This window comes from Leguminivora glycinivorella, chromosome 10 (assembly GCF_023078275.1).
Source record: "Leguminivora glycinivorella isolate SPB_JAAS2020 chromosome 10, LegGlyc_1.1, whole genome shotgun sequence".
Classification (NCBI taxonomy): domain Eukaryota; kingdom Metazoa; phylum Arthropoda; class Insecta; order Lepidoptera; family Tortricidae; genus Leguminivora; species Leguminivora glycinivorella.
In genome coordinates this window covers 11,932,578-11,958,432 of record NC_062980.1, presented here as the reverse complement: position 1 = coordinate 11,958,432, position 25,855 = coordinate 11,932,578, and the positions used below count along the sequence as shown (strand labels likewise).

At 35.9% G+C, this 25,855-nt stretch overlaps 7 protein-coding genes across 10 annotated transcripts in view; 2 read left to right on the top strand and 5 right to left on the bottom strand.

The window, feature by feature from the left end:
- The window catches only part of LOC125230555 (sodium channel protein Nach-like), a 34,256-nt gene extending 26,321 nt beyond the window's left edge, over window positions 1–7,935 (top strand). For 3 of the 4 annotated variants that reach the window (XM_048135742.1, XM_048135741.1, XM_048135740.1), the window contains 4 exons: window positions 1,655–1,907; window positions 2,862–3,057; window positions 5,162–5,268; window positions 7,433–7,935. In XM_048135742.1, coding sequence (XP_047991699.1) covers window positions 1,655–1,907; window positions 2,862–3,057; window positions 5,162–5,268; window positions 7,433–7,662 — 786 coding nt within the window. In that variant the 3' untranslated portion in view covers window positions 7,663–7,935. The remainder of the gene's footprint in view (window positions 1–1,654; window positions 1,908–2,861; window positions 3,058–5,161; window positions 5,269–7,432) is intronic. The other variant, XM_048135743.1, reaches the window with a different exon arrangement.
- On the bottom strand, window positions 1,768–3,795 carry LOC125230559 (acylphosphatase-2-like). Its single transcript, XM_048135748.1, has 2 exons — window positions 3,400–3,795; window positions 1,768–1,824 (listed from the first exon to the last, which is right to left on the bottom strand). The coding sequence occupies exon 1, from the start codon at window positions 3,704–3,706 to the stop codon at window positions 3,401–3,403; it is 306 nt and encodes a 101-aa protein (XP_047991705.1). The 5' UTR covers window positions 3,707–3,795; the 3' UTR covers window positions 1,768–1,824; window position 3,400.
- On the bottom strand, window positions 4,291–4,694 carry LOC125230557 (acylphosphatase-2-like). The gene has a single exon (XM_048135747.1). It carries the CDS (start codon window positions 4,670–4,672, stop codon window positions 4,358–4,360), a length of 315 nt encoding a protein of 104 aa, XP_047991704.1. The 5' UTR covers window positions 4,673–4,694; the 3' UTR covers window positions 4,291–4,357.
- A 274-nt stretch (window positions 7,936–8,209) lies between the features above and the next one.
- On the top strand, window positions 8,210–12,504 carry LOC125230622 (sodium channel protein Nach). Its single transcript, XM_048135837.1, has 8 exons — window positions 8,210–9,303; window positions 9,950–10,144; window positions 10,474–10,627; window positions 10,704–10,834; window positions 11,095–11,268; window positions 11,429–11,693; window positions 11,847–12,045; window positions 12,254–12,504. The coding sequence occupies exons 1-8, from the start codon at window positions 9,182–9,184 to the stop codon at window positions 12,502–12,504; spliced, it is 1,491 nt and encodes a 496-aa protein (XP_047991794.1). The 5' UTR covers window positions 8,210–9,181.
- On the bottom strand, window positions 12,496–15,768 carry LOC125230623. Its single transcript, XM_048135839.1, has 2 exons — window positions 14,086–15,768; window positions 12,496–13,568 (listed from the first exon to the last, which is right to left on the bottom strand). The coding sequence occupies exons 1-2, from the start codon at window positions 14,423–14,425 to the stop codon at window positions 12,622–12,624; spliced, it is 1,287 nt and encodes a 428-aa protein (XP_047991796.1). The 5' UTR covers window positions 14,426–15,768; the 3' UTR covers window positions 12,496–12,621.
- A 1,111-nt stretch (window positions 15,769–16,879) lies between these two features.
- On the bottom strand, window positions 16,880–21,935 carry LOC125230283. The gene is made up of 3 exons (XM_048135398.1): window positions 21,397–21,935; window positions 20,667–21,047; window positions 16,880–18,640 (listed from the first exon to the last, which is right to left on the bottom strand). Exons 1-3 carry the CDS (start codon window positions 21,731–21,733, stop codon window positions 18,069–18,071), a joined length of 1,290 nt encoding a protein of 429 aa, XP_047991355.1. The 5' UTR covers window positions 21,734–21,935; the 3' UTR covers window positions 16,880–18,068.
- Window positions 21,936–24,092: 2,157 nt separating this feature from the next.
- Window positions 24,093–25,855, bottom strand: LOC125230385. The gene is made up of 2 exons (XM_048135524.1): window positions 25,547–25,855; window positions 24,093–24,585 (listed from the first exon to the last, which is right to left on the bottom strand). The coding sequence occupies exons 1-2, from the start codon at window positions 25,836–25,838 to the stop codon at window positions 24,233–24,235; spliced, it is 645 nt and encodes a 214-aa protein (XP_047991481.1). The 5' UTR covers window positions 25,839–25,855; the 3' UTR covers window positions 24,093–24,232.

Sequence of the window (25,855 nt, the reverse complement as noted above, 5' to 3'; positions counted from 1 at the left end):
ATTATGCAAATTACTACGAGTGTTAACAAACTAATTTAAACCTTACTAATGATTGGAATACGATACATTTTGGATAATTCAACTTTGCAAACAAAATGCTTTCTTTTATATCTGACATTTTCCATTGTTATCAATCATCATCATCATCATCTATTCCAAATTTGATATTTGTGTTTTCGAGCTTCCGTTTCTCCGTATGAGATGATGATTGTTATATTTATATATTTTTTTATACTAGACGGTAGTTTAGTTGATTCAGTAATATTTATAGGTACCACACTAAATTTTGATGAAAGACAGAGAAATATAAAAAAGCAATAGAAAGAAAATTAAGATTATCTGTGCATAAATAATAAAAAAATATGAAAAATTAAATATGTCGTTCTATTCTATGTGGTTAATGTTGAAAACATTTATTATTTTTAAGTAAAACGCAATACTATATATACGTTATTTTATTCTGGTGAGGACGATGACGACGATGAGGACGAAGACGAAGATGATTCTGTCACATTTATTATTATTCTGTCGGCCAAATCGTCAATCTTGTTGTCTAACTGTCTTGTTGTTCATATGCGCATTGTAATATGCCTACTTGAAAAATAAATATTTCATTTTCATTTTCATTTTCATTTTCAACTCTTTCATTTTCTTCTCTTCCTTGATGACATGTTCTTCGCATCTTCTCCAGTTTTCTGGTTTCACATTAGCAATGTGCGTTTGCCGACCCATTATAAACTTGTACTTACACTCGTCTTGTCTAATTGTACATGTGTATTTGGTAAAATTAAGCGAAAGTAGGTATAATATGTTTTGGAATGGAACGGACTATAGTAGTGAGCTCAATTATTTTTAAATACGAAAATTTTAACAGGAACCAAACGTTACCTGATAAACAACTATTTGACGGTTTGTTCACAGTTTTTTACATACCTAAAAATACAAGGAATCGCATTGTTACTCACCTCACCTTACTTACCATTTATGCGTTTATAATCATTAAAATTGGCTCACCATGAATAAAAAGTACCAAGTAAGTAACCACCTACAATTTTGTTCTTCGATCTGGGCTTAAAAGGTTCACTACCCCTGGATCTGTCAAATTTGACGGCCCCGGTTTGTTTACACTTTTTTCAACAGCTAAAAGTACAAGGTATATATATTAACTATAAAATATATTTACTAACCCATCTCAGAAGATGACAGTAGGTACTGGTAACAGCTAGATAGTTTCACCAAAGCTTTCCGCGATATCCACCTCGTGTCGATTCAGCTCCGCACCTCAAATTAAAAAAAAAAAAAAACAGAACCATTATAGGATAATTTTGTCTCCTTACTTCATGAGGGTATGGAATAGAAATGAAAACCACAATTATGTACTTACAATAACTACTAACCCATTCCCACAGATGACAGTAATGGTCACTGCAAGTTTCACCGAAGCTTCACGTGACATCCAACACGTCTCCGTGAAGCTCCGCATCTCAAAAGCAAAAGCTAGTATAATATAAACCATTACGTACTCATGATGATGATAATATCCTGTTATCAATCATCAGGGATATAGGGCTCCTCAGAAGGGATTTCCATTCTTCACGGTCCAGCGCGGCCTCCTATGTACTCGTACTCACGATAAATTAACCAATCCCCGCAGATGACAGTAATGGTAACAGCCAGCTTCACCGAAGCCTCCCGCGACATCCAGCACGTCTCCGTCAAGCTCCGCAGCTGCCTGTTCTACGACGAATCCCCGTACCTTCCCTTCTACACGTACAGCGATTGCATGCTCAAGTGCCGCATGCTTTTCCTGCTGCAGAACTGCAACTGCACGCCGTTCAACATGCCCAAGATTAATAACGGCAGGACGTGCGATATGCAGGATATACCGTGCCTAGGGATTTATTATGGTGAGGAAATAGGAATAACTCTTTTCCAATGAGAAGAATAGTCTGCCTTAATTATTATATCCCAATTAGATTTTACCTTTATAGACCAAAAGAAACACCAATATCGAATTTGCATTTATTGGCTTGAATGCTCAAACTATAATTATAGAATGACGCCCATATGGCACAGCTAAACTTATGACACGATAGGCAGACACAGCAATTAAAAGATCATATGCTTTCGGAGTAATGAAGCCATGACCAAAGGAAAAATATAAAAAAAGATAGTGACGAGGGTCGTAATATCTACACGAAACTCTATATATAATATCTTCATCAGTTTTAATAGATCTCTTTTAATTGCTAATGAATGACAAACGGAGGCATTGGAAAGGCTTAATCGTGATTGAATCCATCAAATTCCAACGCTGAACATTCTTAATGATAATTTGACTAAGCGTGAATTCTGCAACACCAGAGATCAATCATCGTCAATTACTGAATCGTTGCAAGGTTGACCATGTCGAAATGTAAATTATCACCACCTTAAACTATTATAGTTATTTTTAGTCGGCTTTAAATTTCTACTTCTTGTGCAATCACATATCAAATAAAATTGCTCTGTTCTGTAAGTTATATATTAAAACACCTACATATCATATAATATCTAACATTATTTAATTTTTGATCAAGTGTTGGATATGATTATCTAAGACGAAATTAGTTTTTATACAGCACGAAGCTATAAATTTATAAATATTGCTTGGACGGGACTTGAACTCTATAGAGTTGGTACCTCTGCTCATCTCATCCAAGGCAGATTTTTTCCTATTTTAATCTAAACTCAATGCAATTGTAACGTAAATTAAAATAAATATTATTATTACAACCAAAATTAATTACGTGCATCTAGTCCAAAAGCCAAAACTAAATACCCAAGCAAAAAATTGAAACGATAATTAATTTTTTTCACAGCTCAATCCATCACGGTCCGTCCAGAAGTAGACGAGATACCACCAGAACTGGAACTCGACAAAGTGGGCGGTGGTATACCTTGTCCCATGTGCTATCCATCCTGCTCTAAGACCATGTATAACTACGACTTTAACAACGTGGTCATTTATCCTAACTACTTGAACAGTGTACCGGATGAAGATAGAGAAAACTGGCTGTAAGTTACTGCTTTTAAGTTAATTTTCATGAGCTGGTAGGGCGGAGGTATCCAGTACCCTATGTGCTATCCATCGTGTCGTAAGATCATGCATAACTACGACTTCAACAACGTCGTTATCTATCCTAACCATTTAAACTCCAAGACCTTTTTAAGGAATATCAACATTAAGCATGACTCATAAACTGCTACTTGGTTATGCAGTGAAAGTGAACTTTTTATTTTGTGTAGGTACATAGGCATAATATATTTATACTGAAATGTAAAAGAAAGTATCACTGGTTCATATATTTTCCAAAGTAAATTTATTAATGCAGCAAAAATATTATAAGCAAAAAATACCTTAATGACGTATTTCAAAGCTTCTAAAAGCACAGTTATTGATGGCACTTTCGTTCCGGAAAGTAGTTTTCTCAATTTTAGACTTCGGACTCCCAACCATCTGCAACCAGACCTTCATATCTTGTAGTGGTTTTGGCGGTCCTTGGAGTTGTCCGACTACGGTTCCTTGGGCCGTGTTCATCACCCAACCTTTCAAACCTAACTCCTGTGCTTTCTTCTGTGTATGTTTCCTGAAGTAAACGCCTTGAACTTTGCCGAAAACTTCGAAATCGGCTGTTGCCAACGTCACAGCTTTGTTGGTTGCCATTTTTTGATCAGTTTATACTTGTTTTCCTTTGTTTATGTTTGATGTAAATTAAAATCTTTAGTAGTTGTGTACAAATACAAAAATTTTGACTTTACATATTTTGTTGCTTTGGAAACGGCATTCGTTTAGGCCTGTTGCGAAGCACCGGAAAGGTTGCTATGCAACTTTTAGGGCGCGTTCACGTTGTACACTGAGAGAAAATTGAAAGCTTTAAACTTGTATATTGTTTATACTACGTCAGTGGAAAACAAGCATTTATAGAAATCAAAATAGAAATGTGTCATTCAATACGTAAATAATAAATTCCTAAAGTTTTATTGGTTTTCTTATAACAGTTATGACCAAAGTTACGACCCACGACACGACTCTTCTCTTACTTATTTTTTTCTCCGTTTCCCACCAATAAGTAATTCGAACTACTTACGAACTCAAAATGATTACCATCACTTACCACTGGGTATTTGTTGCTCATGCAATCTTGATGCAATCAGCTCACCTAGCTCATCCCTGGCTTGCTTTAATTGGTATATAAGTATACGTAAGTATTTTGAAAATAATTACAAAAAAACAATGATTGGAAAGAAAGTTTCACGTGGCAATTTATTAAATTATTACATAACAAGATACATTTTAACGGTAACAATACAAATTTTAACGGCGTATAGTAAAACTCTGGAAACTACAACCCTTTATCGCGCCTTCATTTTTGAAGTCAACCTTTCCGATTTTGGACTTAGGGCTCCCTATCAGCTGCAGCCAGCTCTTCATAGCCTGTACCTTCTCCGGAGGACCCTGAAGTTGGCCAATCACGGTGCCGTGAGGAGTATTCATCACCCATCCCTTTACCCCTAAATCCAAGGCCTTTTTCTGTGTGTATTTTCTAAAATAGACGCCTTGCACCTTCCCGAAAACCTCAAAGTCTGTTGTGTGAACTACGGGTGGCTTGTAAGTTGACAATCTTGACATTATTTATAAAAATTTTATTAGATATACCAAAAGAATAAATTGCTTAAAGTGACGTATGTTTGACATTAGTCTATGATTACGTGTATTATTTTTTGTATTGGCTATTGGAGGTCTGTTGTAGAATGACACCCGTTTATGCCAATATGTAGGTTCAACGTAAGTTTGTATATCCATAAGCTGCAGATACCTGTAAAGAATATTGCAACCGAAGATAATAGTAAAATTACTAATATTCTTGTTTTTATAATTTAGGGTAGGTACTATACGCAATTACGTACTAATTCAAAACTAACTAATTTAAAATGAAAATTCAGTCCGCATTTGGGACGTATAACACCATCGGCGTTGTATTCTGTGCACCTTCTTGTGTAACAGTTTTAACACAATGCAACAGGGCCTACGTACAGAAGTTAGTCGAATGTTAGCAACAAAAGCAACTAAGCTCAGTTTGCGAGTTCGGAACCAGCATTGTCATGCATGTTGTTTCAGAGTTGGTGCCAACTACACCGGGGCCTCGATTGTTCATGTGAAATACGCTAAAGAAGTGGCGGATTGTTACGGACAAAACGTTATTATGAAATGGTTTGATTTAATAAGTAAGTACTTACCTACATACTTTTGGAAACATATTCTTTTTTGTTAGATATAGCACTTCACTACTTTTATCCGACCTATACGTGACTATATGTTATCAATGGATAGGTTCTTATAAAGAATAAATTTCAAACAATCGCAGTTTAAAAGTCTTCGGGATGTCGAGGAACAGACTACTAATCTTACGCCTGTATTCCCAGACGGCGTAGGCAGAGCACATAATATCCAGCCCAATCGCCCACACAACAGTAGGAATGGGGGTGGTGAAATTCTTAACCCGTCACCAGACGAAAGAAACGGAAATAAAAAAATAAAAACAATAAAACAGAACCCATTCCTGATTTTAATGTTAGTAAAAAATACTTAGCCGGGTAACCTGTGGATGACTGCTATTCCCAAAAATAAGAATTACAAAGAAGTCCATCCATAGAAATCCTTGGAGGATCCTCATAGAATTTTATGTAAAATTAGCTATAATTTGCTAAGTTTGTTGCGCTTTGACAGAACGGTGCGCTAAATAATCGCTAGTGCTAGTGACTAATCTAACAGGTTTTACAAAACCTATACTGGGGCTAGAAAGTTCGAATACCTAAACAGCTTCTTAGGAATCTAGCAGACGTAACGTAACGCTTTCATAACCTGACCAATTAATAATAGTTTAGTCGCTTTATGCTTATATTCGCCAACATCTTGATATTTTGCGAAACTCAGATACATAAATTAGTGTTTGTCTGGTTTATTATAGTAGTATTATTATGGTATCCTGTGACGTTGGAAGAGGACTTTTATTTTGGTTAATGTAGACATGAATTATAAATCATGTATATTGAAAACATCCAACCCAATTCGTTTCGCTTCAACATTTATTTTGCGAACCGCCAAGGAGTGGAATGCCCTGCCTGAATCTGTGTTTCCAGATGAGTACAATCCAGGTCTCTTTAAAGCAAGAGTAAATAGGTATCTCATAGGTAAGCATGCTCCACCGTAGACCGCATCATCACTTACCATCAGGTGTGATCGTGGTCAAACGTCTACCTATTCATACTAAAAAAAAAACAGCTTGTCTTGGGTTATCTAAATAACTTTTTGCAACTGAATGCCGGTGAATGAAATGGCTTGCGATTTTATATAATTGTTGGCTTATTAGCACTAACGTAATCTTTGGTGGATCTCATTATGCAATTACGCAATGTATTGCAAATCCTACCCATACCATATGTTATTGATGACGATGTTAAATGTCCTTACTTACTTCTAACTGGCCCTACCTTGGAACCCTCCACTAATGTAAAATACCCTATAATGGACGGTGATGCCATTATGGACAAAAAAACACAAATCCTTAAAAATAAGTATCTAAAATTAGTTTCTAAAAACTGACGGCTATGTACCATAAACTAGAGTTGTAGAGCTGTTTCATTGTGAAGTTTCAATTAATTCGGTTATTTCTGAAGGATTTGGTGATAAGATAAAATTCACCAGTTTACTGAAAAAAAATTTCAAGACTAATTCTTAGTAATGTTGTTAAGAGAGTTGGGTTCATGTATAAAATAATAAAAAAATAATAGTCGGTGTAAACTTGAATGAGTTTTACTTACTGCAATAAGCATGAGATAAGGTATAAAACATACTAGTTTGTTGCTCCAAAGATATAAAGAAATAGCGTTATTTTGCGAGTGTCCATTACTGGAACCAAAAAACGGCGTACCTCCTATGATGGACAAGGAACAATTTACAAAACCAAAATTTACAAGAAACAATCCTATGTTAAAATAACCCAAACTAATTTTATTTATGGTATATAAAATTGACTCATTGAGTATCAGTTCGCTTTAAAAGTAAAATTTTAAACTTATTTCACTGTCCATAATGGGGGATCCATTACTGGAGAACTGCCGTCCATAATTGGAGAAAAAACACCTAGTTTTAATTTGTTAACTATGAAGAAACCAATAGGAGTTTCTATTCTGCAATACGCTTGAAATGTAAAAGAAGGATAGGACATTCAAGATTTAACACGCTTAGCGGTAGAATTTTTACATTTATCAGTGAAATATCAAAAACAGGCGAAATTTTTTCTTAAACTGTCCATGATTGGGTTCGTTACAGTACTCTGTTCCTCGAACTAGTCCGTAACGGAAATTAATAAATTTATATTAACTACAGGTAACATAGGATCCACCTGCGGCTTCGTAACCGGCTTCAGCTTCGTGTCCGTGTTGGAGTTCTTCTACTTCTTCACCGTGAAGCTATTCCGAGAGGTCCACGCGCGTCGGCAGCGGCAGAGGCAACAGGACCTCAACGCAATTCAACCCCCCACTCCCCACTTGAAGCCAATTACGAGATACCGCCCTATTTACTGGAATGAACTGGGCAATAGTGCCCAAAAATATTAACCGGGCTTTAGCGGCTTTAGCCACCTTAGATAATAAAGAACGTCATTGGTTCGCGCCAAAAGCAGGGGCGGCCCACTCCGCGATTCTATCGCCGCGCTACAAGTACATGCTGGCGGCCGTGAGTTCGCGGCCTAATCAGGGGCGCCCGCGTTCTCACGGACCGCACGTTTGCACTTTCTATGTTACTTTACGTCACGAGTCTTTTTTAAGGTTCATATGCGATGTCCGCGTGTGGAATGGCTAATAATGCTTAGTTAAATAGACATCATGAATAAAATAGGACAATCTAACACAGATCTAATATTGATTAAGTCCCACGGAAAAGTTCAATAAGGCTTGTGATGTTGGGACTTAAACAAAAATATATAAATAACATATATACGTATAGAAAGTACCCAAGACTTAAATATAATAATAATTATAACATTTTATCTGAGTATAATTCGTTTTAATCCATAGGCAACCCTATCGTCCGACGCAGCGCACGTGCGGCTCGTTTCTTTGTTACAATTTTGTAGGCATTTAAAAAGGCGGCATTTCGTGAACATCAAAGCAGTGGGCCTTCTGTACTTGTACTATTATAATATATTCTGTGCCAAAAGGGAGGTAGCGGCAACGGACCCTCATTCACACGGACACTGACTGCCATATAAATATGTGGGTAACAGGTAACAGTGCCTACGAGCAAAATTCTATTGAATAGGTATCATACACTTAATTTTCAGGGATAGTCAGTTGAAGGATAGGGGGTGATTCTAAAAGGTAAAGGTTTTCTTACATGTAAAGGTAAACCTACCTATAGTTTAGCTAATATTGTCTTCGGTTACCGCGATAGTTACTCATGAAATAAAACTATGGAAACGGATTAAATCGCGTATAATGAATTTACAATTCATCCCCAAAAAATGGGGGATTTTATAGTTTAGCTATTTAACGTATTAGGTGACCAAAATTTCGAAAAACATCAATCTATTCTTAAAACTCTCTCGTAGGTACTATCTAAAAACATTATCCTCCTTCTGACGCAGTCGGGTAAAAATAGCTAGATACCATTTTATTGGGTAATGTGCGTTTAATATTGGTAATTATTAAATAATTAGTGAGTAATCGCATATCTGCCATAAATCAAAGGGCAGAAAGGGACTGTAATAACGACAAATAAATCAACCATCTGCGTAGTTTCCACGCTGGTGCCGATAAAATCTCTTTGTACCAAGCTTTGCCATGGAATGGGATACGTAATTAGTCTGAATTATTTATTACCTTATCAAGTTTCGAGATCGAAAGCTCGCACCGCGCTATTAGGTTTATTCGATATTATAATTATACTGCTCAAGATTAGAGTCCAAATTGTTACTTTCTAATTGCTATCGAAAAGAGGTTGCGACAGTTATGATTCGTAATTATCTACTGGTAATACCAATGGTGAGTTTTATGGTACGATTATTTGACGCACTAATAAAATAATTTGGATGTGGGACATACGTTTTATTTTGACTCATTTGGAGTAACGTGCAAAATGGATATAAAGATGAAAAGATATGTTGAAATTTGGTGGAATGGCATCAAAAGTTTGCCTGACACTACTTCTATACATGGTTTCAGATTTATCGCAGATTCGAAGAGACATTGGGTGGAAAGGTAAGATATTTTAAATATAATAAAAAATAATAACTATCTAAAAATGATTATTAAGACGCAATAGGGGTCAATCATACAAAAGCTCTCGACTATTTCCTCCCGGGTTTTTGAAATTAGAGCAATATTTTTTTTCTATACAGATTATTATTGTTTTCATCTGTGTCGGACCGTTTTGATTCTTTTGACATTTTTATTTTATTTTTAAAGACGTTAGAGCCAATTAAAAAAAATCACAGTCGGCCTTTTTCAATATGGCGCAAAAAAGGTGTAAAATATTCTCAAGATCAGCCAAAAAAACTAAACGGTCCGACAGTGAATTTTTATTCAGATTCTCAAACGTTATGTTTTGGGGGAGGAAACAGTCGAGAGCTGAGTATCTATTTTAAAGATTTTTGTCTCAATATCATTTTACTGAGTTGTTCTTGATGGACATTTTTTTTTGTTTAAAGGGGGCTCCTTTCTTAGCGTTTTCGCTCCTGTTGCCTCTTAAAAACCACGAGCAGTAAAACATCCACCAAACTCTGTGACGCGGGACTAGATATGGAATTCTTTATTTTCTAATTTGTTCTTTTTTTTAAATAACGGAATATCGTAACGTGACTGAAAAAATCCGATGTGATGTGCTCTGCCATTTGTCATATCACAGGATCTTCTGGCTAATATTCGTCGCAATGTCCTGGTACGGGTCATCCCTTCTCATAGAAGCCCAGTACTACGCTTTCCAGAATAATCCAATTTCTTTTGTGGTCGAAACGACGTACAAAGATTGGCAAACTCACTTTCCCTCTGTGGCGGTCTGCGAGCATGACAATTCCGCTCGTATTGAACATGTTTCCGATATGTAAGTACGTACCAAATGTAACTTAACGTAGTTGTACATGTACACCAAGATGAAGACTCACTAATTGTACATTTGTAGGTAGGTACGTAGTACGTATTACCTACCAGCACAACACAAAACTAAACGTACCGCTCTACACATCAAATAAAGCTAATTAGTAATAATAATAACTTCATATTTGTTAGTTCCTAAATCGAATTTTAAATAATTTTAGATTTAAATTGATTTTAATTATTTTCGGTCACAAAAATTCACCCGATTCCTTTACATATTCCTCGTCTGTAATTTTCTGAATACTAATAACCTAAAATCTTAACATCTTATTTAAGGCTATGGGGAGAAGATCATGATTTTAACATGGAAGAAGTTTTGAAAGAACTAGCCTATTTTAAAGGAATAACTTACTACACTTCGCAATTTTGTGGCTTGGAAGACCCCTTACCAGACTGTGTCAAGAGCAATCTCAGTTACTACGCCAACTTGGTAAGAATAAAAATAAAGAAATACTTAAAACAGTTTTTTTACTCAAGGTTGAATTAAAAATTTCTATTAATTTTAGGTTAGAACTCCTTGTGAAGAAATGTTAACCAACTGTTCATGGAACGATCAACCTTTTCTATGTTGTGCATACTTCAGACCTTTGGACACAGAACTTGGCACATGTTTTGCCGTAAATACAATACAAGGAAGGCAAGTGTACCTATATATATAAGAAAGGGTGGTCCTAGATTCGGTGATTTAGTTTACATGAATTAGAACTACTAAATTCTCCCAACGGTAACTTTAAAGTTTTACGGATTAAGAAATAGCACCTATATAGGTTTTAAGTAAGTTCTGGACATATTTATATGATCATTATGTGTTATTTAATGGTGGCCAATATTTGTTAGTGTTTAAAATTATCATATATTATTATAGTCTTCTAAAAACGTAACTAACTGATGTTTCAGAGATCCCAATCCGCCCATGTTCCCCATGATAAGTAACAGAACCACTGGTCCAGGAGCTATTAAATTTAACGTGATGGTAAGCGCCAACGTATATGTATTGAACGCAGAAGACGTTCCATCACAAACCACACTAGGCTCTGACGTCCTTACAATCGCTCCTGAAGTTTCTCAAAAGTAAGTTAAATCGCATTGCCTACAACTTATAACGCGCATCAGTCCAAACCCATATTTGAAGTATGAAGTCTCGAGAGAACGCAAGTTGTGCTAGCTGATGTGCAACCGCCATTATGACTGATATTGAATTGTTTATTTATAAACTTTCCGACTCTTCCAGACGTTATATTTCCATAAGAACCATTGCCAACGACCAGGCTGCTCGCTTCATTTCTCCAATAAAAAGGAAATGCCGGTACACAGATGAAAATTTCCTGGACGTCTATCGTCACTACTCCTACAGTGCTTGCACGGTCCAGTGCAGGAAAGACGCGCAGATCAGATTCTGTAATTGTACAAATTATTTCACGCCCAATGTTCCGGAGTATCTGAAGTGCGATGTGAATGGAATTATTTGTCTTAACAACCACATTAATGAACTATCGGTAAGTTTTTTGACAACCTTCGAGAGAGAGTGTGACATTTTTAGTCACCAGTTCGCTTATGCTAGAGACTCACTTGTATCTAGTTAGTATTTCCAAGTACATAGGTACACTGGTACATACCACTTTAAATTTAAATTATTATTTAACTTCTAGGTACTGAAAGCTAAATGGTCAAATCGTCCAGGCTTGTACTGCGACTGTTTACCGTCATGCACGGAGGCAGAAATATCTGTAGTCAAAGATTTCAAACTCACCGCCTCAACGGAGTTTGCTGCAGTCCATATCGAACTAGCTATACTACCGAGCGAGCGATATAAAAGAAATGTTGTTAGAGGCATACTGGATCTTGTAGGTGAGTAGAAGAGATTTTATAATATTCTGGAGGTAATCTTTCACTCAAATAACCGACATGTTTTCACTTCCATTTCTTTTTTGTGTCTGCCTGAGCTCAAGTCATTCCAAATGCCATGACATGAGCTAGATGGACGGATGGATATTTTCGTAACTAAGCGAATGTTTAAAATCGGGAGCCCAATTATATTCAAATTTCCAATTTTCAGTATCCACGGGTGGTACAGGCGGATTGTTTCTTGGTGCAAGCATCTTGAGTTTTGTGGAATTCGTCTACATACTATTGCTGCGTCCCTTTTGCGATATTTACAGTCAGAGGGGCGTCGATCATTGGCACAGGAAGTTTGGTAACCGTCGCCTGGAAGACAACAAGTTTGTACCCAACAAGGAGTGGAGCTATCATGAAGGAAATGTTGGAGCTGGCTTAAACCAAGTTAAACGCCGGATTTTCAAAGCTTAGATTTAATCCAGTTTATATCCGTGGATGCAATAGTGACATACATATTGATAGTATAATTACAGAAAATATTGTGTTTATGGATAATTTAATAAAATATGTACTTGGTGTAACTTAATTTTAATTCAGAAGATAATCTTCAATAAACTCTTCAAATACTTCTAAAAGAATATTCTTGTAATCCTCATTATTTTCCATTATATTTTTAACATACTTCGCTTTATCTCGATACATTATTTTATGAAATTGTGCTGACTCAGTAAAAGCTTTTGTCGTCATATCGTCATCCATCCAAAATATTTCCACTAAACAAGCGTTTGTTACAAGACCCCACAAATTTTGTTCTTTAGCTGAGGTCATAAATTTTTGCCTGCTCATAATATTCAGGATATCAATATCATTGCTCTCCAGAATAACTTTGAGTTCATCGTAGTAGTAATTCAAGAAAGTGTGCAGGTTGTCTTTCCGAAAGCGAGGATTTAAGTTACAGTGAAGTAGTTGCATGACGTCGCCTGCAGGAGGCATGTAGCGTGCTGCCACAAAGTCCACAAATACGCAATCGTCAGGCACAACACTGTTATCTTCTGATTTCTTGTAATGAAATAGAATGTTATTATTCCACAAATCTCTATGGCATATAACGTTACGATGCTCTGAAGAAGGATCTGCTAAAAGTAAAGCGGAGTTAAAAACGGTGTTCCAGCGGCTTTCAATGATTTTCATGTGATCTACATTTACTCTATACTTTGAAAAGCTCTTTACGGCTTCAAAGGCAGTGGTTCTACATTGAATGAACCAAGGATCGGATTCTATGTATCCACCTCTTCCTAAAGTGTCCTTATATTGTTCATTAACTGTATACGGTCGCTGAAGTTCTTTGCTTTTTAGTTCCTCAAAGACGATAGAGCCGGCGTGGAATCTGGCCAATGCTTGAAGTGCTTGCAAAGTATGTTGTTTATCAAATTTATCAAATCTACTCCTCATCTCGTATTGTAGAGCTGATAAGTCTTCAAAAACTACAGCGTCTGGCAGGCACGTTACAAAGCGTGGGCTCCATGGCTTCAAACCTGAAATTAATATCACTATTTTAAGTGTACGAACAAAGAACTCGTTACATCTAAAATAGGATTTAATGAGATTTACCGAATGCATCATTTTGACCACCTTTCATACATCCTTATTCAAATTTCAGTTAGTAAGCATTATTAACCCTACGTTGTATAAACGTAGAAAATAAATAAGAAAGCGCCCTTCTTCGTAAAGAAAGATGTGAGGTTAAATGTTAACAATTTTCTAGACTACGGAAATCCTTTAGTTTTTTTTGTTCTGGTTTTAATGTCGCATTGTAAATGAAAGTCAAGAAACAAAAGTAAAATTAATATTTTGGAACCGACGCATATAGAGTCTGCCAGCAATTAGCAAAGTCACAGAATGTGTAGGGCTTCGTTCATTCCAGGCTCTTCACTTTCCGATTGACTGATGTGTGACTTATTAAGAGGATGTAACTTGTCGATAAAATATAGGCAATAAGCTTAACCAAATATTATTAGAAAATAATACATAGGTAAATATTATTAATCTCACCCGATACTGCTAAATTCTTTTTAATAACATCATAGAATATGATTTCTTTTTCAAGAGCCCCAAAGTCCTTCGCCATATTCGCTTTAGCCTCATTCGTTTTCGAAATTGCTTTTACAAAGAAGCTTAATAATTTTCGTGTGTCGTTGGAGCTTACAGATATTTGAAGTTTCAAATAGTCCGACACAAATCCAATTAATTTGTCACTTGCATAGTGCACGTCGTATTTTTCTATGACGGTGTCTTCTTCACTCTCATATCCATATTTGGTAACAATCAATTTGATGTCTTCTTCTGTTATATATTGCATTTTGTCACATGAAACTTGTTTATTATTCTCCATTATTAATATTTAAGTGTTAATTTCACTTACACGTGTAATTTGCTGTTATATAAAACCTTATCGTCTACCATATGAAATACTAGACACTAAAATCTCTTAGTTTCCTGCTTATTGTAAATATTGAAGTAATAAATCTAAACAGCAAATATTAACTCGCCTCTGTAACCTGATAAGCAAATGAATGTAAAGAAGATAATAAAGTTATTATATATAAAGGGTGTTTTTTTAGAGGTATAGAACTTTGAAATGGAATAAAACAAAGATGATATTTTTCAATTGACATGAAATTAACTTTATTCGATAGACAATTTTCTGGCATTATAATTTGAATATAACTTCTGGCATATGACCGCCACGGCTGGCTCGGACGTAGTCTAATCTGGAGGTCCAGTTTTCGATTACTTTTTCCAACATTTGTGGCCGTATATCGGCAAGAACGCGGCGAATGTTGTCCTTCAAGTGGTCAACGCGGTTTCGGGTTTATCGTCGTAGACTAGAGACTTCACATATCCCTACAGAATATAGTCGAGTGGCGTTAAATCGCACGATCTTGGACGCCAATTCATGGGGCCGAAACGCCCGTAACGTGAAATTATGCGATCACCAAACGTTTCCTTCAATAAGTTAACTGTGGCACGAGCTGTGTGGCATGTTGCCCCGTCTTGTTGAAACCACAGTTCCTGCACATCATGATCGTTCAATGGTTGAACGAAAAAATCAGTAATCATGGCCCTATAGCGGTCACCATTGGACGTTCTGGCCAGCATCGTTTTTAAAGAAGTACGGACCAATTATCCCAACAAGCCATAAAGCATACCAAACGGTCAGTTTTTCTGGATGTAACGGTGTCTCAACATAGGCTTGAGGATTATCATCACACGAAATGTGGCAGTTTTGTTTTTTGACGTATCCATTCAAGCAAAAGTGAGCTTCATCGCTAAACAAAATTCGCTTATGAAAATCGACGAAGTCTTTGGAACAGATCCATGATTTTCAAAATAAATTTTCACAATCTGGAAGCGTTATCCAAGCGCCTATTTATTCAATCTTGAAATGCCAAACCAAACTAAACACAAATCACTTTATAGTTTACAAAATTACCGCCAATTAAAAAAGTGTTGCCAAATTAAAGTTCTATACCTCTAAAAAAACACCCTTTATATACATAGTAGGTTTGAAGAGGCCAAAATGAATGATATATTTTCAGTTTTTTTTTTCATTTTCAAATTCATTTTCTTTCCCTCCTCCCATTATTTGCGTACCACATTCCATTTAATGGGTTCAATAACAGTTCAGCTCAGGCGTTAAAAGGTAACAGACATGCAGTAATTTCACCGTTATAGAATGGATTAACTATTCAGACGTAGATTAGATTAGATTATATTTATTTCTTGATGAAAATTACATGTTATTTTAACTTAAAAATAGCACCAATTCACAAAAAGATCGTCACAACATAATTATAAGAAAATAATTGATACAAACAATAATAATCATCAAATTAAAAAGTAAACCAATAATAATATGTCATAATAAAGCAATAAAATAAAAAATAAAAAAATTACATTAGTAATGTCCAAAAAACAAATGTTTGTATATAGTACTAGGGCTTCCTAGTGAATATAATGTCAAACGTCATAAGTGCTAAAAACAATGTCAAAAATCAAAGATAATAATAATAATATAAAGGGGGTTTTGCCTGTGCAATTGCGGACGAAGTTATGATGACGAACAACTACCGGAAATATATCCTGAAGGACGGTACGGTTGACATTTGTCGGGCATGCCGCCGTCCCGGAGAATCACTCAGGCATATCATTTCCGGTTGTTCTCATCTTGCTAACGGTGAGTACTTGCACAGGCGTCTCGTAGCCCGGATCATTCACCAGCAGCTTGCTCTTCAATACGGCCTTGTGGACCGCGAAGTACCGTACTACAAGTACTTACCTGCGCCAGTTCTAGAAAATGGCCGTGCCACGCTCTATTGGGATCGATCTATTATCACTGACAGGACTATTGTAGCCAATAAGCCTGACATTGTGATAATAGATCGACCGCAACGCCGGGCCGTGCTCGTTGAAATCACCATCCCCCATGATGAGAATCTCGTGAAAGCCGAGAAGGACAAGTCCAGTAAGTACCTAGACTTGGCTCACGAGATAACCACCATGTGGGATGTTGATTCAACGATCATTGTCCCGATAGTCGTTTCAGCGAACGGTCTCATAGCGAAGAGTCTCGACCAACATGTTAAGAGACTCTCGCTCGGTGGTTGGATCAAGGGCCAGATGCAGAAGGCGGTAATTTTGGACACAGCGCGGATAGTCCGACGGTTCCTCTCTCTGCAGCCCTAACCACCGGCAGCTTGGGCCCTGCCCCGCTGCTGGCGGCACCCTAGGTTAGGTTTTTTATAATGTGTTTATATATTTTGTATTGTTTTGTATGTGGTTTTGTATTTTACTTTTATAATCATATTATAAATAACCTAACTTAAGAAGAAAGATAAACAAAGGAAATAATATAAAAAAAGCAATTTTATCAATGTCCATTAATATTTGTACATTTCAGTGTACTCTTTAACTGAGTACAGTGGTGTCGATAGTAAAAGTTCTTTTAATTGGTGACCAAATATGTCGTCGGAGGTTACATTTCTGATACTGGCGGGTAGGCGTTCATAAAGTGATGGACCTATTACTCGCGGGTTCTTGTCGAGAAGCGCTTAGTCGGCGCGGCACGGGCAGTAATCGCCCCGTTTGACGGGTTATTTCGCCAAGCATATTTGACCGTTTGAATTTATGAATATGTTTTCGCGTAAACATTATAATTTCGTACACGTAAAGCGAGTAATAGGTCATCATATTGAATTTTTTGAAGAGCTCTCTGCACGAGTGCCTCGGATTCACACCAGCCAATATCCGTACAGCCCATTTTTGCATCAAAAATACTCGGTCTGAATCTGTTGAGTTTCCATACAAAATTATGCCGTATTGCATCAGTGAAAAGAAGTACGCGTAGTATATTTGTTTTAGAGCGTCATTTGAGACAATTGGTTTCAGTTTGCGCAGAGCAAATAAAGCGCTGCCCAAACTTCCACACAAATTGTCTACGTGGTCTTTCCACTTCAGCTTGGCGTCAATTGTGAATCCGAGGAACCTGCATGACTCGCAGCGTGGTATCGGACTCTGTACCAGGCACGTTTTATTAGTCGCTCCAATATTTCTTGTATAATATCTCATCAGGTACTAAAAGATAAATGGTCAAATAGGCTTATACTGCGATTATCTACCGTCATGTATGGTATAGATAGAAACAGAGATATCTGTAGTCAAAAATTTCAAAGTCAACAGAGTTTGCTGCAGAAGAGGTATTATATTGTCCTGGATGTAATCTTCCAGACAACTGATTGACATTTTTTCACTTCAATTTGCTCCATTCCAACATGGAGTGGAGCTATCATGACGGGAAGCCAGCGCTTAAACCAAGTTAAACGCCCGTTTTTCGACACGTTCGATTTAATCGAGTTTATATTCGTGGATACAGTAGAATATAATTATAATATTGATAGTAGAATTACAGAAAATATTAGGTACGTTTATGTCGTTTACGGATTAATATAATAAAATATGTACCTATTCGGTATAAGTTAATTTTGATTTAGAAGATAATCTTCAATAAACTCTTCAAAAACCTCTAAAAGAATATTCTTGTAATCCTCATTATTTTTCATTATATTTATAACATAGGTCGCTTTATCCCGGTACATTATTTTATGAAATTGTGCTGACTCAGTAAAAGCATTTGTCGTCATATCGTCATCCATCCAAAATATTTCCACTAAACAAGCATGAGTTACAAGACCCCACAGATTTTGTTCTTTAGCTGAAGTTATAAATTTTTCTCTGCTCATAATATTTAGGATATCAATATCATTGCTCTTCAGAATAACTTTGAGTTCATCGTAGTAGTAATTCAAGAAAGTATGCAGGTTGTCTTTCCGAAAGCGAGGATTTAAGTTACAGTGAAGTAGTTGCATGACGTCGCCTGCAGGAGGCATGTAGCGTGCTACCACAAAGTCCACAAATACGCAATCGTCAGGCACAACACTGTTATTCTGTAATTTCTTATAATGAAATAGAATGTTATTATTCCACAAATCTCTATGACATATAACATTACGATGCTCGGAAGAAGGATCTCCTAAAAGCATAGCGGAGTTACCCATATAACCATAATCGGTCGCCGTTCCTACGCAAATCCTCCTATTTTGTGTACACACAGGTCTTCGGGTCTCAATGTTTAGTCGCAGTACGGTCGACGTTTAGTCGCGGCGACCCAAATGGGGACGATTGGTAACAGGCACAAATGGTCACAGAAGTGACAGAAGTGTGCACTACGCGTGCACACATTGTTACCGTTTGGCGACTACTTTCCGAAAATCATTCGTTCATTTCATTCTTTTCAAATGGCGACTGTCAGAGACGTCAAAGTAAAAAAGAAATAAAACCATTTGACATTAAAATGTAATGGCGTAAGAATTTGTTAAAGATAAATATTGTTTGCATTTGTAATATAATGTGGGCTAATTACCATGGCCAATTAAATTGCTCGAGTGATTTCATAAAATAAGTCTAAATTTATCAACGCGCCATCAATTTACCTCAGTTTAACCAGTAATAATATTATTGACTACTCGGTGTTTGCGTGTTATGTATATTGATTGGTGAAGTTTTAGTGCTCCGGTGCATACACTATACTGAAATATTAAAAATAATGCCTAGAAAACCAATAAAGTTGTTAAAATATGGATTAAGACGGTAATATTCCATGTAAAAAACAGTCGCCAAACGGTCACCAAACGGTCGACAAACGGTCGCAAAATGGTCGCAGCGTACACGCGTGACCGAAAGCTGTTTTCAAAATGGCGTAATTCTTGTATTATTTTTTTCCAGGTATCCTCAAACTTTATAAACAATTAAATATGCCGTCGTACTCAGTTGCCCTCACTAAAGAAGATTTAAAAAAAAATGTAACGTGCGTACCGAGCTGCTGGGTTGTAAAGGATCGGGGATCATATTATTATGGTCTTCTATAGAGCAACTAGTATTTTGCGGCATTTCACAATTGACACTTGTTGAAGTAGTCGTCAATAATATTACTATCAACATTAATTTCAGCGATCTGTACTTCTTTTGTCAAGATTTTTGTATAGATAAGTGTCTACAAATTTGTAATGTTAAAGAGACATAAATAAAACGTAGTAGAGTAAATAAAATGTTTTTTTTTTGTAACCCAAACAAAATACTTGTAGATACGAGTGCGGAAAAGAGGAAAATCGATACGAGTAGCGATAAATTAATACACGAACGAAGGGAGTGTTTTAAATCGACACGAGTTGTGAATGTCCTTTTGCACGTGTATCGTATGACGATTTTCAGTACCTAAATCCAAGCTAAGAGTTTCGACCAGACAAGAAATGAATCATTGCTTGATTTGCTCGCACTACTGCGTGTAAAAAGCAGCATCTGTACTGAAAAAAACTATCATTGCGCAACAGAAATTCTATTAATATCACAGTAAATACTCTATTTCATTTGATTCCTACTTTTATTGTGTAAAGCAACACTGCACTTCATTTTTATCAATAAGAATTAAAAATTATATATTTAATACATTAAGTAACTATAAAGTGCTTATCTATTTGTATTATCATTCTGCACTTTTCTTAACTTTCCCACATTTCTATAAAATGTCGAAGAGTGCTTAAATGGTCGTCATCGTTTATTATTATTTAATTCGCTCATATTTAAATGATTCAAAGCAACCAGTCCACAACTTCACAAGAAAGTTTGAGAAACCTTCGTATTTCAGATTGTCATTTGCGGTTACAGTGGTTTAGGAGCAGTTCGGTAATCAGACCTACACATGTGTGTACAAATTCTGTCAATGTCACTGTCAGAAACCGTTCTGACAGTGACAATGACAGCCACAAATTCGTCCACATGTTGTTACCGTTATGTGTGCAAACGTCGACTAATAAAGTGTCGTTAAAAGTCATTCTGACAGTGACATTGACAGCCACAAATTCGTACACATTTTGTTACCGTAACGAGTGCACACGACGACTACACTTTGTTATTGTAACAATACGGTCGCATTGTTTGCACGACGTTACCACGCGTTATGTCACATTTGACAGTTAGTTACTGATTTGAAGATTTTGCGACTGAAATGGTTGTATGGGTAAAAACAGCGTCCCAGCGGCGTTCAATGATTTTCATGTAGTCTACATTTAATCTATACTTTGAAAAGGTCCTTACGGCTTCCAACCCAGTAGTTCTACATTGTATGAACCAAGGATCGGATTCTATGTACCCACTTCTTCCTAAAGTATCCTTATACTGTTCATTAACTGTATATGGTCGCTGAAGTTCTTTACTTTTTACTTCCTCAAAGACAATAGAGCCAGCATGGAATCTGGCCAATGTTTGAAGTGCTTTCAAAGTATGTCGTTTATCAAATTTTTCAAATCGACTCCTCATCTCGTATTGTAGAGCTGATAAGTCTTCAAAAACTACAGCGTCTTGCAGATATGTTACAAAGTGTGGGCTCCATGGTTTCAAACCTGAAATAAAGATCACTAAAGTGTAAGAAATAAAAAACGTGCTACCCCGAAAATAGCATTTAATGAAATTTACCGAATGCATCATTTTTACAGCAACGGAACCGTCATTTTTACCACCTTTCATAAATCGTTATTCAAATTGCGGACGGAGCCTAATTAGGAAGCATTATTTACCATGCTTAAAAATACTTAATCATAGATCCTGGTCACAAAATTCCACAAGCATCGGTTGAGAATTGCGACCTGTTGAGGAGGAGCACACCCGGACATAAAAAAGCAAAACGAGTTAAACTGTAAGTAGAGTCTAGACCTACGCTCTCACCGCGGTCAATAAATATATTAATCTCACCTGGTACTGCTAGATTCCTTTTAATAACATCATAAAACATGATTTCTTTTTCAATGGCCCCCAAGTCCTTTGCCATGTTTGCCTTAGCATCATTCATTTTAGAAATTGCTTTAACAAAGAAACTCAACAATTTTCGTGTGCCGTTAGAACTTACAGATATTTGAAGTTTCAAATAGTCCGACACAAATCCAATTAATTTGTCACTTGCATAGTGCACGTCGTATTTTTCTATGACGGTGTCTTCGCTCTCATATCCATATTTGGCAACAATCAATTTGATGTCTTTTTCTGTTATATATTGCATTTTGTCACATGAAACTTTTTTATTATTCTCCATATTAGTATTAATTTTACTTATACGTGTAATTTGCTGATATATCTAACCTTATTGTGATATGAAACACTAGATACTAAAATTTCCTAGTTTTATACTTATCAAAAATAAGTAAATAAGTAATAAATAAACAGCAAATATTAACTCGTATCTCTGTAACTGATAAACAAATGAAAGTAAAGAAGATAATAAAGTTTTTGTATAGATAATAGGTTTCGAAGAAGTCAAAATAAATTATTTAATACCCATTACTATACACGGTGTAACATGAGAAAACCGAATAATTTTAAAAGTATTCCTCATTTTATTAGAAGAGTAAAATGTCATATAAACTTTTCTGGATTTCGCCTACTTTCAGAGTTATAAGCATAAAAAAAAAACAATTACTTATTATTTCTCAGAACAAAACGCTATTTTGATGGCGATGATGCCGTTATCGGACATTATCTAACTGTCCTCGTTGATAGATGTCATGAGTCTCATCGCAAAAAAGTTTTCTTTTTAGAAAAAAAAATGTAAATTTTGGTTTTAATTTAAGTGCCAGTTTAACGAATAACATTTACTTTTTATGAGAAAATACATCCGAAAAAACAAAAAAAAATACACCTTTTTTTTGCGAAAATTGCTTGAAGTAATTGCTTAAAATAACTTTATCTTCATTTTGCCCTCAGAAATGCATAGTTAAAATATTTCTGTTCCCTTATGTTAAACCGTGTATATTATGGCACGTAGTAAAGTTTTGAATTTTGTCCCACTCACGAAACTCAAATTTCATCAAGTTTATATTTGTGATTTTCATTTATTCGTGAGCACAGTCAGGACTAATTACACATTACAACACAAACAGAGAGGAATGAAGTGCCACGAAATGGCCTCATCTCAGCGTGTTGCTGGCGACTTCCAGCGCTGATCTTCCGATGAGACCATACTTCTGCTATCTTTGAATACTAGAACATAATCACGATATATTAAATTATGGCTTATGTGTTTATGGCGACATATGATCTTCCTTGCGCTATCCCGGCTTTTTTTGCCACGGCTCATGGGAGACTGCCATCTGACCTTCCAACCCCAAAGGGTAAACTAGTTTATTGGGAAGTTCGATTCCTTCACCGGAAAGAGACAATGACTGGCAAAAATTGTACAAACTTGGCCACCAGCGCTTCCAAAACAAGGCTACTTATGCATATTATTGATTAACGACGTCACACTAAAACTAATATTCACAAACCACAATTACATCATCTTCTAATACATGAAAATATACAACGTCAGATAAGCATGAGAGGATCTACAATACTGTCTTACAGTACGACTGGGCGACTATCTCACTTAGTACCTATAAAAAGATGATTGCACATGCACAACCGGAAGTTTAATTGAATGAATACAATGTGGCTATGTGGCAAGTCCTAGAGTTTATACCTGTAGTAGTCTCTTTATCGCATAGACTTAAAAAAACGCACAGAATTCTTATTAATTTTTATTCTCTTATCTTTGTAGTCTACAGTCTTTATTTTATTTGAAATGAAATAGACTCAGAAGTCTGTTAAGGGTGTAATTAATACAAAATAAAATGTATATCTCGTTTGCTCCCTACCTCATTAAAAATGTGACGTTTTAAAACAAAAAGTCCCACTGGCACTGTGTTGTCAAGAAACAAATCTTGACAAGGCAGAGACCTACCTACTCGTATGTACATTTTCTTTGTAATTTCCCATAAATAAAACTGAATACTGTAAAATTATTGGGCACATTCATTTAAAATGTAATTTTCAATTATTCTTCCCTGGCAATTTTCTCTTTTCTCGCTTTGTAATCTTTGTATAAAGCAACCGCTTAATAGTCAATACTTATAATACCATAAGTAATTATGATTTTGACTCTTTGGACCTTTATGGCCTTAAACAACTACTTTTCTTTCCTCTTCTCTGTTTATAAGATAGTAGTATTTATCAATGAGCTCTTCAAACAGCTCAGTAATTCTTAAGTTATATGTCGCATCCTCCTTAGCCACGTCCAATATCTCCTGACTACGTGACACATTGTTTATCCTATCAATAGATTCTGGGTCACAGAACAATTCTTCTCTCTTCTTCACAGATAGTGCTATTATAGGCACTATTATTGCTGCTTGAGTCATCCCAAATAATATACTTTCTTCGTAAGACTTCATAAAGTTAGGTTTACTTAAAATTGTTGAGAAATCTACGTTAACTGCGTCTTCTACTTCTTTGGATAGTTCTTTGTAGTAAGTATTTAGAATATCATCGAGATATTTGTCTCTGAAATCTTTCGAAGTGTTAAAGTATATCAGTGAAGATAAGTCCAAAGTTGGAGCACTGTACAAGACTGTCTGGAAGTCCACTATCAGCGCGTGATAGCTTTGACCATCGGATTTAATTAATATATTGTTACACCAGAGATCTCGATGGATCACAGTATTTCGGTATTTTGCACTAGGTTTCGTTAAGTTCAAAGCATTGTCAAATAAAGAGATCACTAGTTCCCTGACATTTTTGAAAAATTTGTTTCGCTTTTGCGTTTGGAATTGACTTTGAGAAAGTCAATGACAGCGTTCCTGCCAGTATTACGCCATTTGAGTTCCTCGGTTTCTTTTAAATGTTCGCTAAAATCTTCCCAAATTCTGTAAGGTCTTTGCAGTTCTCGAGACATTTTTTCTTCGTAAATGAACGACTGAGCATGAAATTTAGCTAGTGTTTTCACTACAGCTTTCATTTCCTCGTAATTTAGAACACCTTGTTGGTGAAACATTTGATATCCAAGTTCTTTTATGTCTTCAAATACAAATAAATCTTTTCTTATCAAGAGCGATTTCGGACGCCATTTACTCCCTGGAATAAGTACCTAATTAAAGTGATAATCTTTAGGTAAGTATATAAATTGATCATCGATCTAAACTTTGAATCATCAACTAAGGGACTACAACTGTTGCAAGAAAACAAAAATTCCGATGTGGTATAAAACTATCGATAAAATGCATACGACTATTTAAAGAATGAAACGTGTTTTTATTTATACAATTATTTTATTTACGAATTACTCTTAAAGTCTTAAACGACTGTAAAGATATTCGAAGAGTTACGTTTATTGCGGAATTCCTAAGGCCACTATTTCTTCCTTCGGAACATTTTAACGACCCCGTAATATTGCAGTGACAATAGATCACCTCAATGGCTGCTACTTGCTTTAAAATTAATTACACACTCAAGGTAAAAGTAGACCACTGATCATCTTTAAATCGATGAAATTGATTCATAAAATTAAGTATTAATTAATGGGAATCAACATAAAGGTTATAGAGACAGAGTATTTGGAAGTGTCTTTGGCACCATACTTCTCCACTTTTTGCTATTAATTGAGTTTATCCTTCAGTCTAATCACAACCTCATAAAATACATAAATAAATAAATATTACAGGACATTCTTAATACACAGATTGACTGAGGCCCACGGTAAGCTCAAGAAGGCTTGTGTTGTGGGTACCCAGACAACGATATATATAATATATAAATACTTATATACATAGAAAACATCCATGACTCAGGAACAAATATCTGTGCTCATCACACAAATAAATGCCCTTACCGGGATTCGAACCCGGGACCGCGGCGCAGCAGGCAGGGTCACTGCCGACTGCGCCAGACCGGTCGTCAAGATAATATTTACTCAAATAAAAGTACATAGCTGTAAGCTGAAGCTGACTAAATAAATGGAACCTAATATAAGAAATAATTAGTCCTAATTTAATAAATAAAAATTTTCTTAATGTCCAGGTAGTTTGAACATACTTACCTCCATATTGATCAAATTTTACAAATAAGTCACTCAACATCACGTATTCTTTCAGGAAGAAATTTGATTTTGTCAAAAAATCTGCCAGCCATTGCTCTTTCGGCATGCACTTCACAAAAAACTTGTAGTCAGACTGAACTCCATTGGCTTCCACTGTAACTGTTAGCTTCAAATGTTCTCCTAAATAACCGATCAAATTGTCTGAATACTTAGAAATCGTAAAATCAAGAACTTTGTATTTCCCATATTGTTTAATTAAAGTATTTACTTCCTCGTGATTTATTAGTTTCATGGTTGTTAAATCATGCA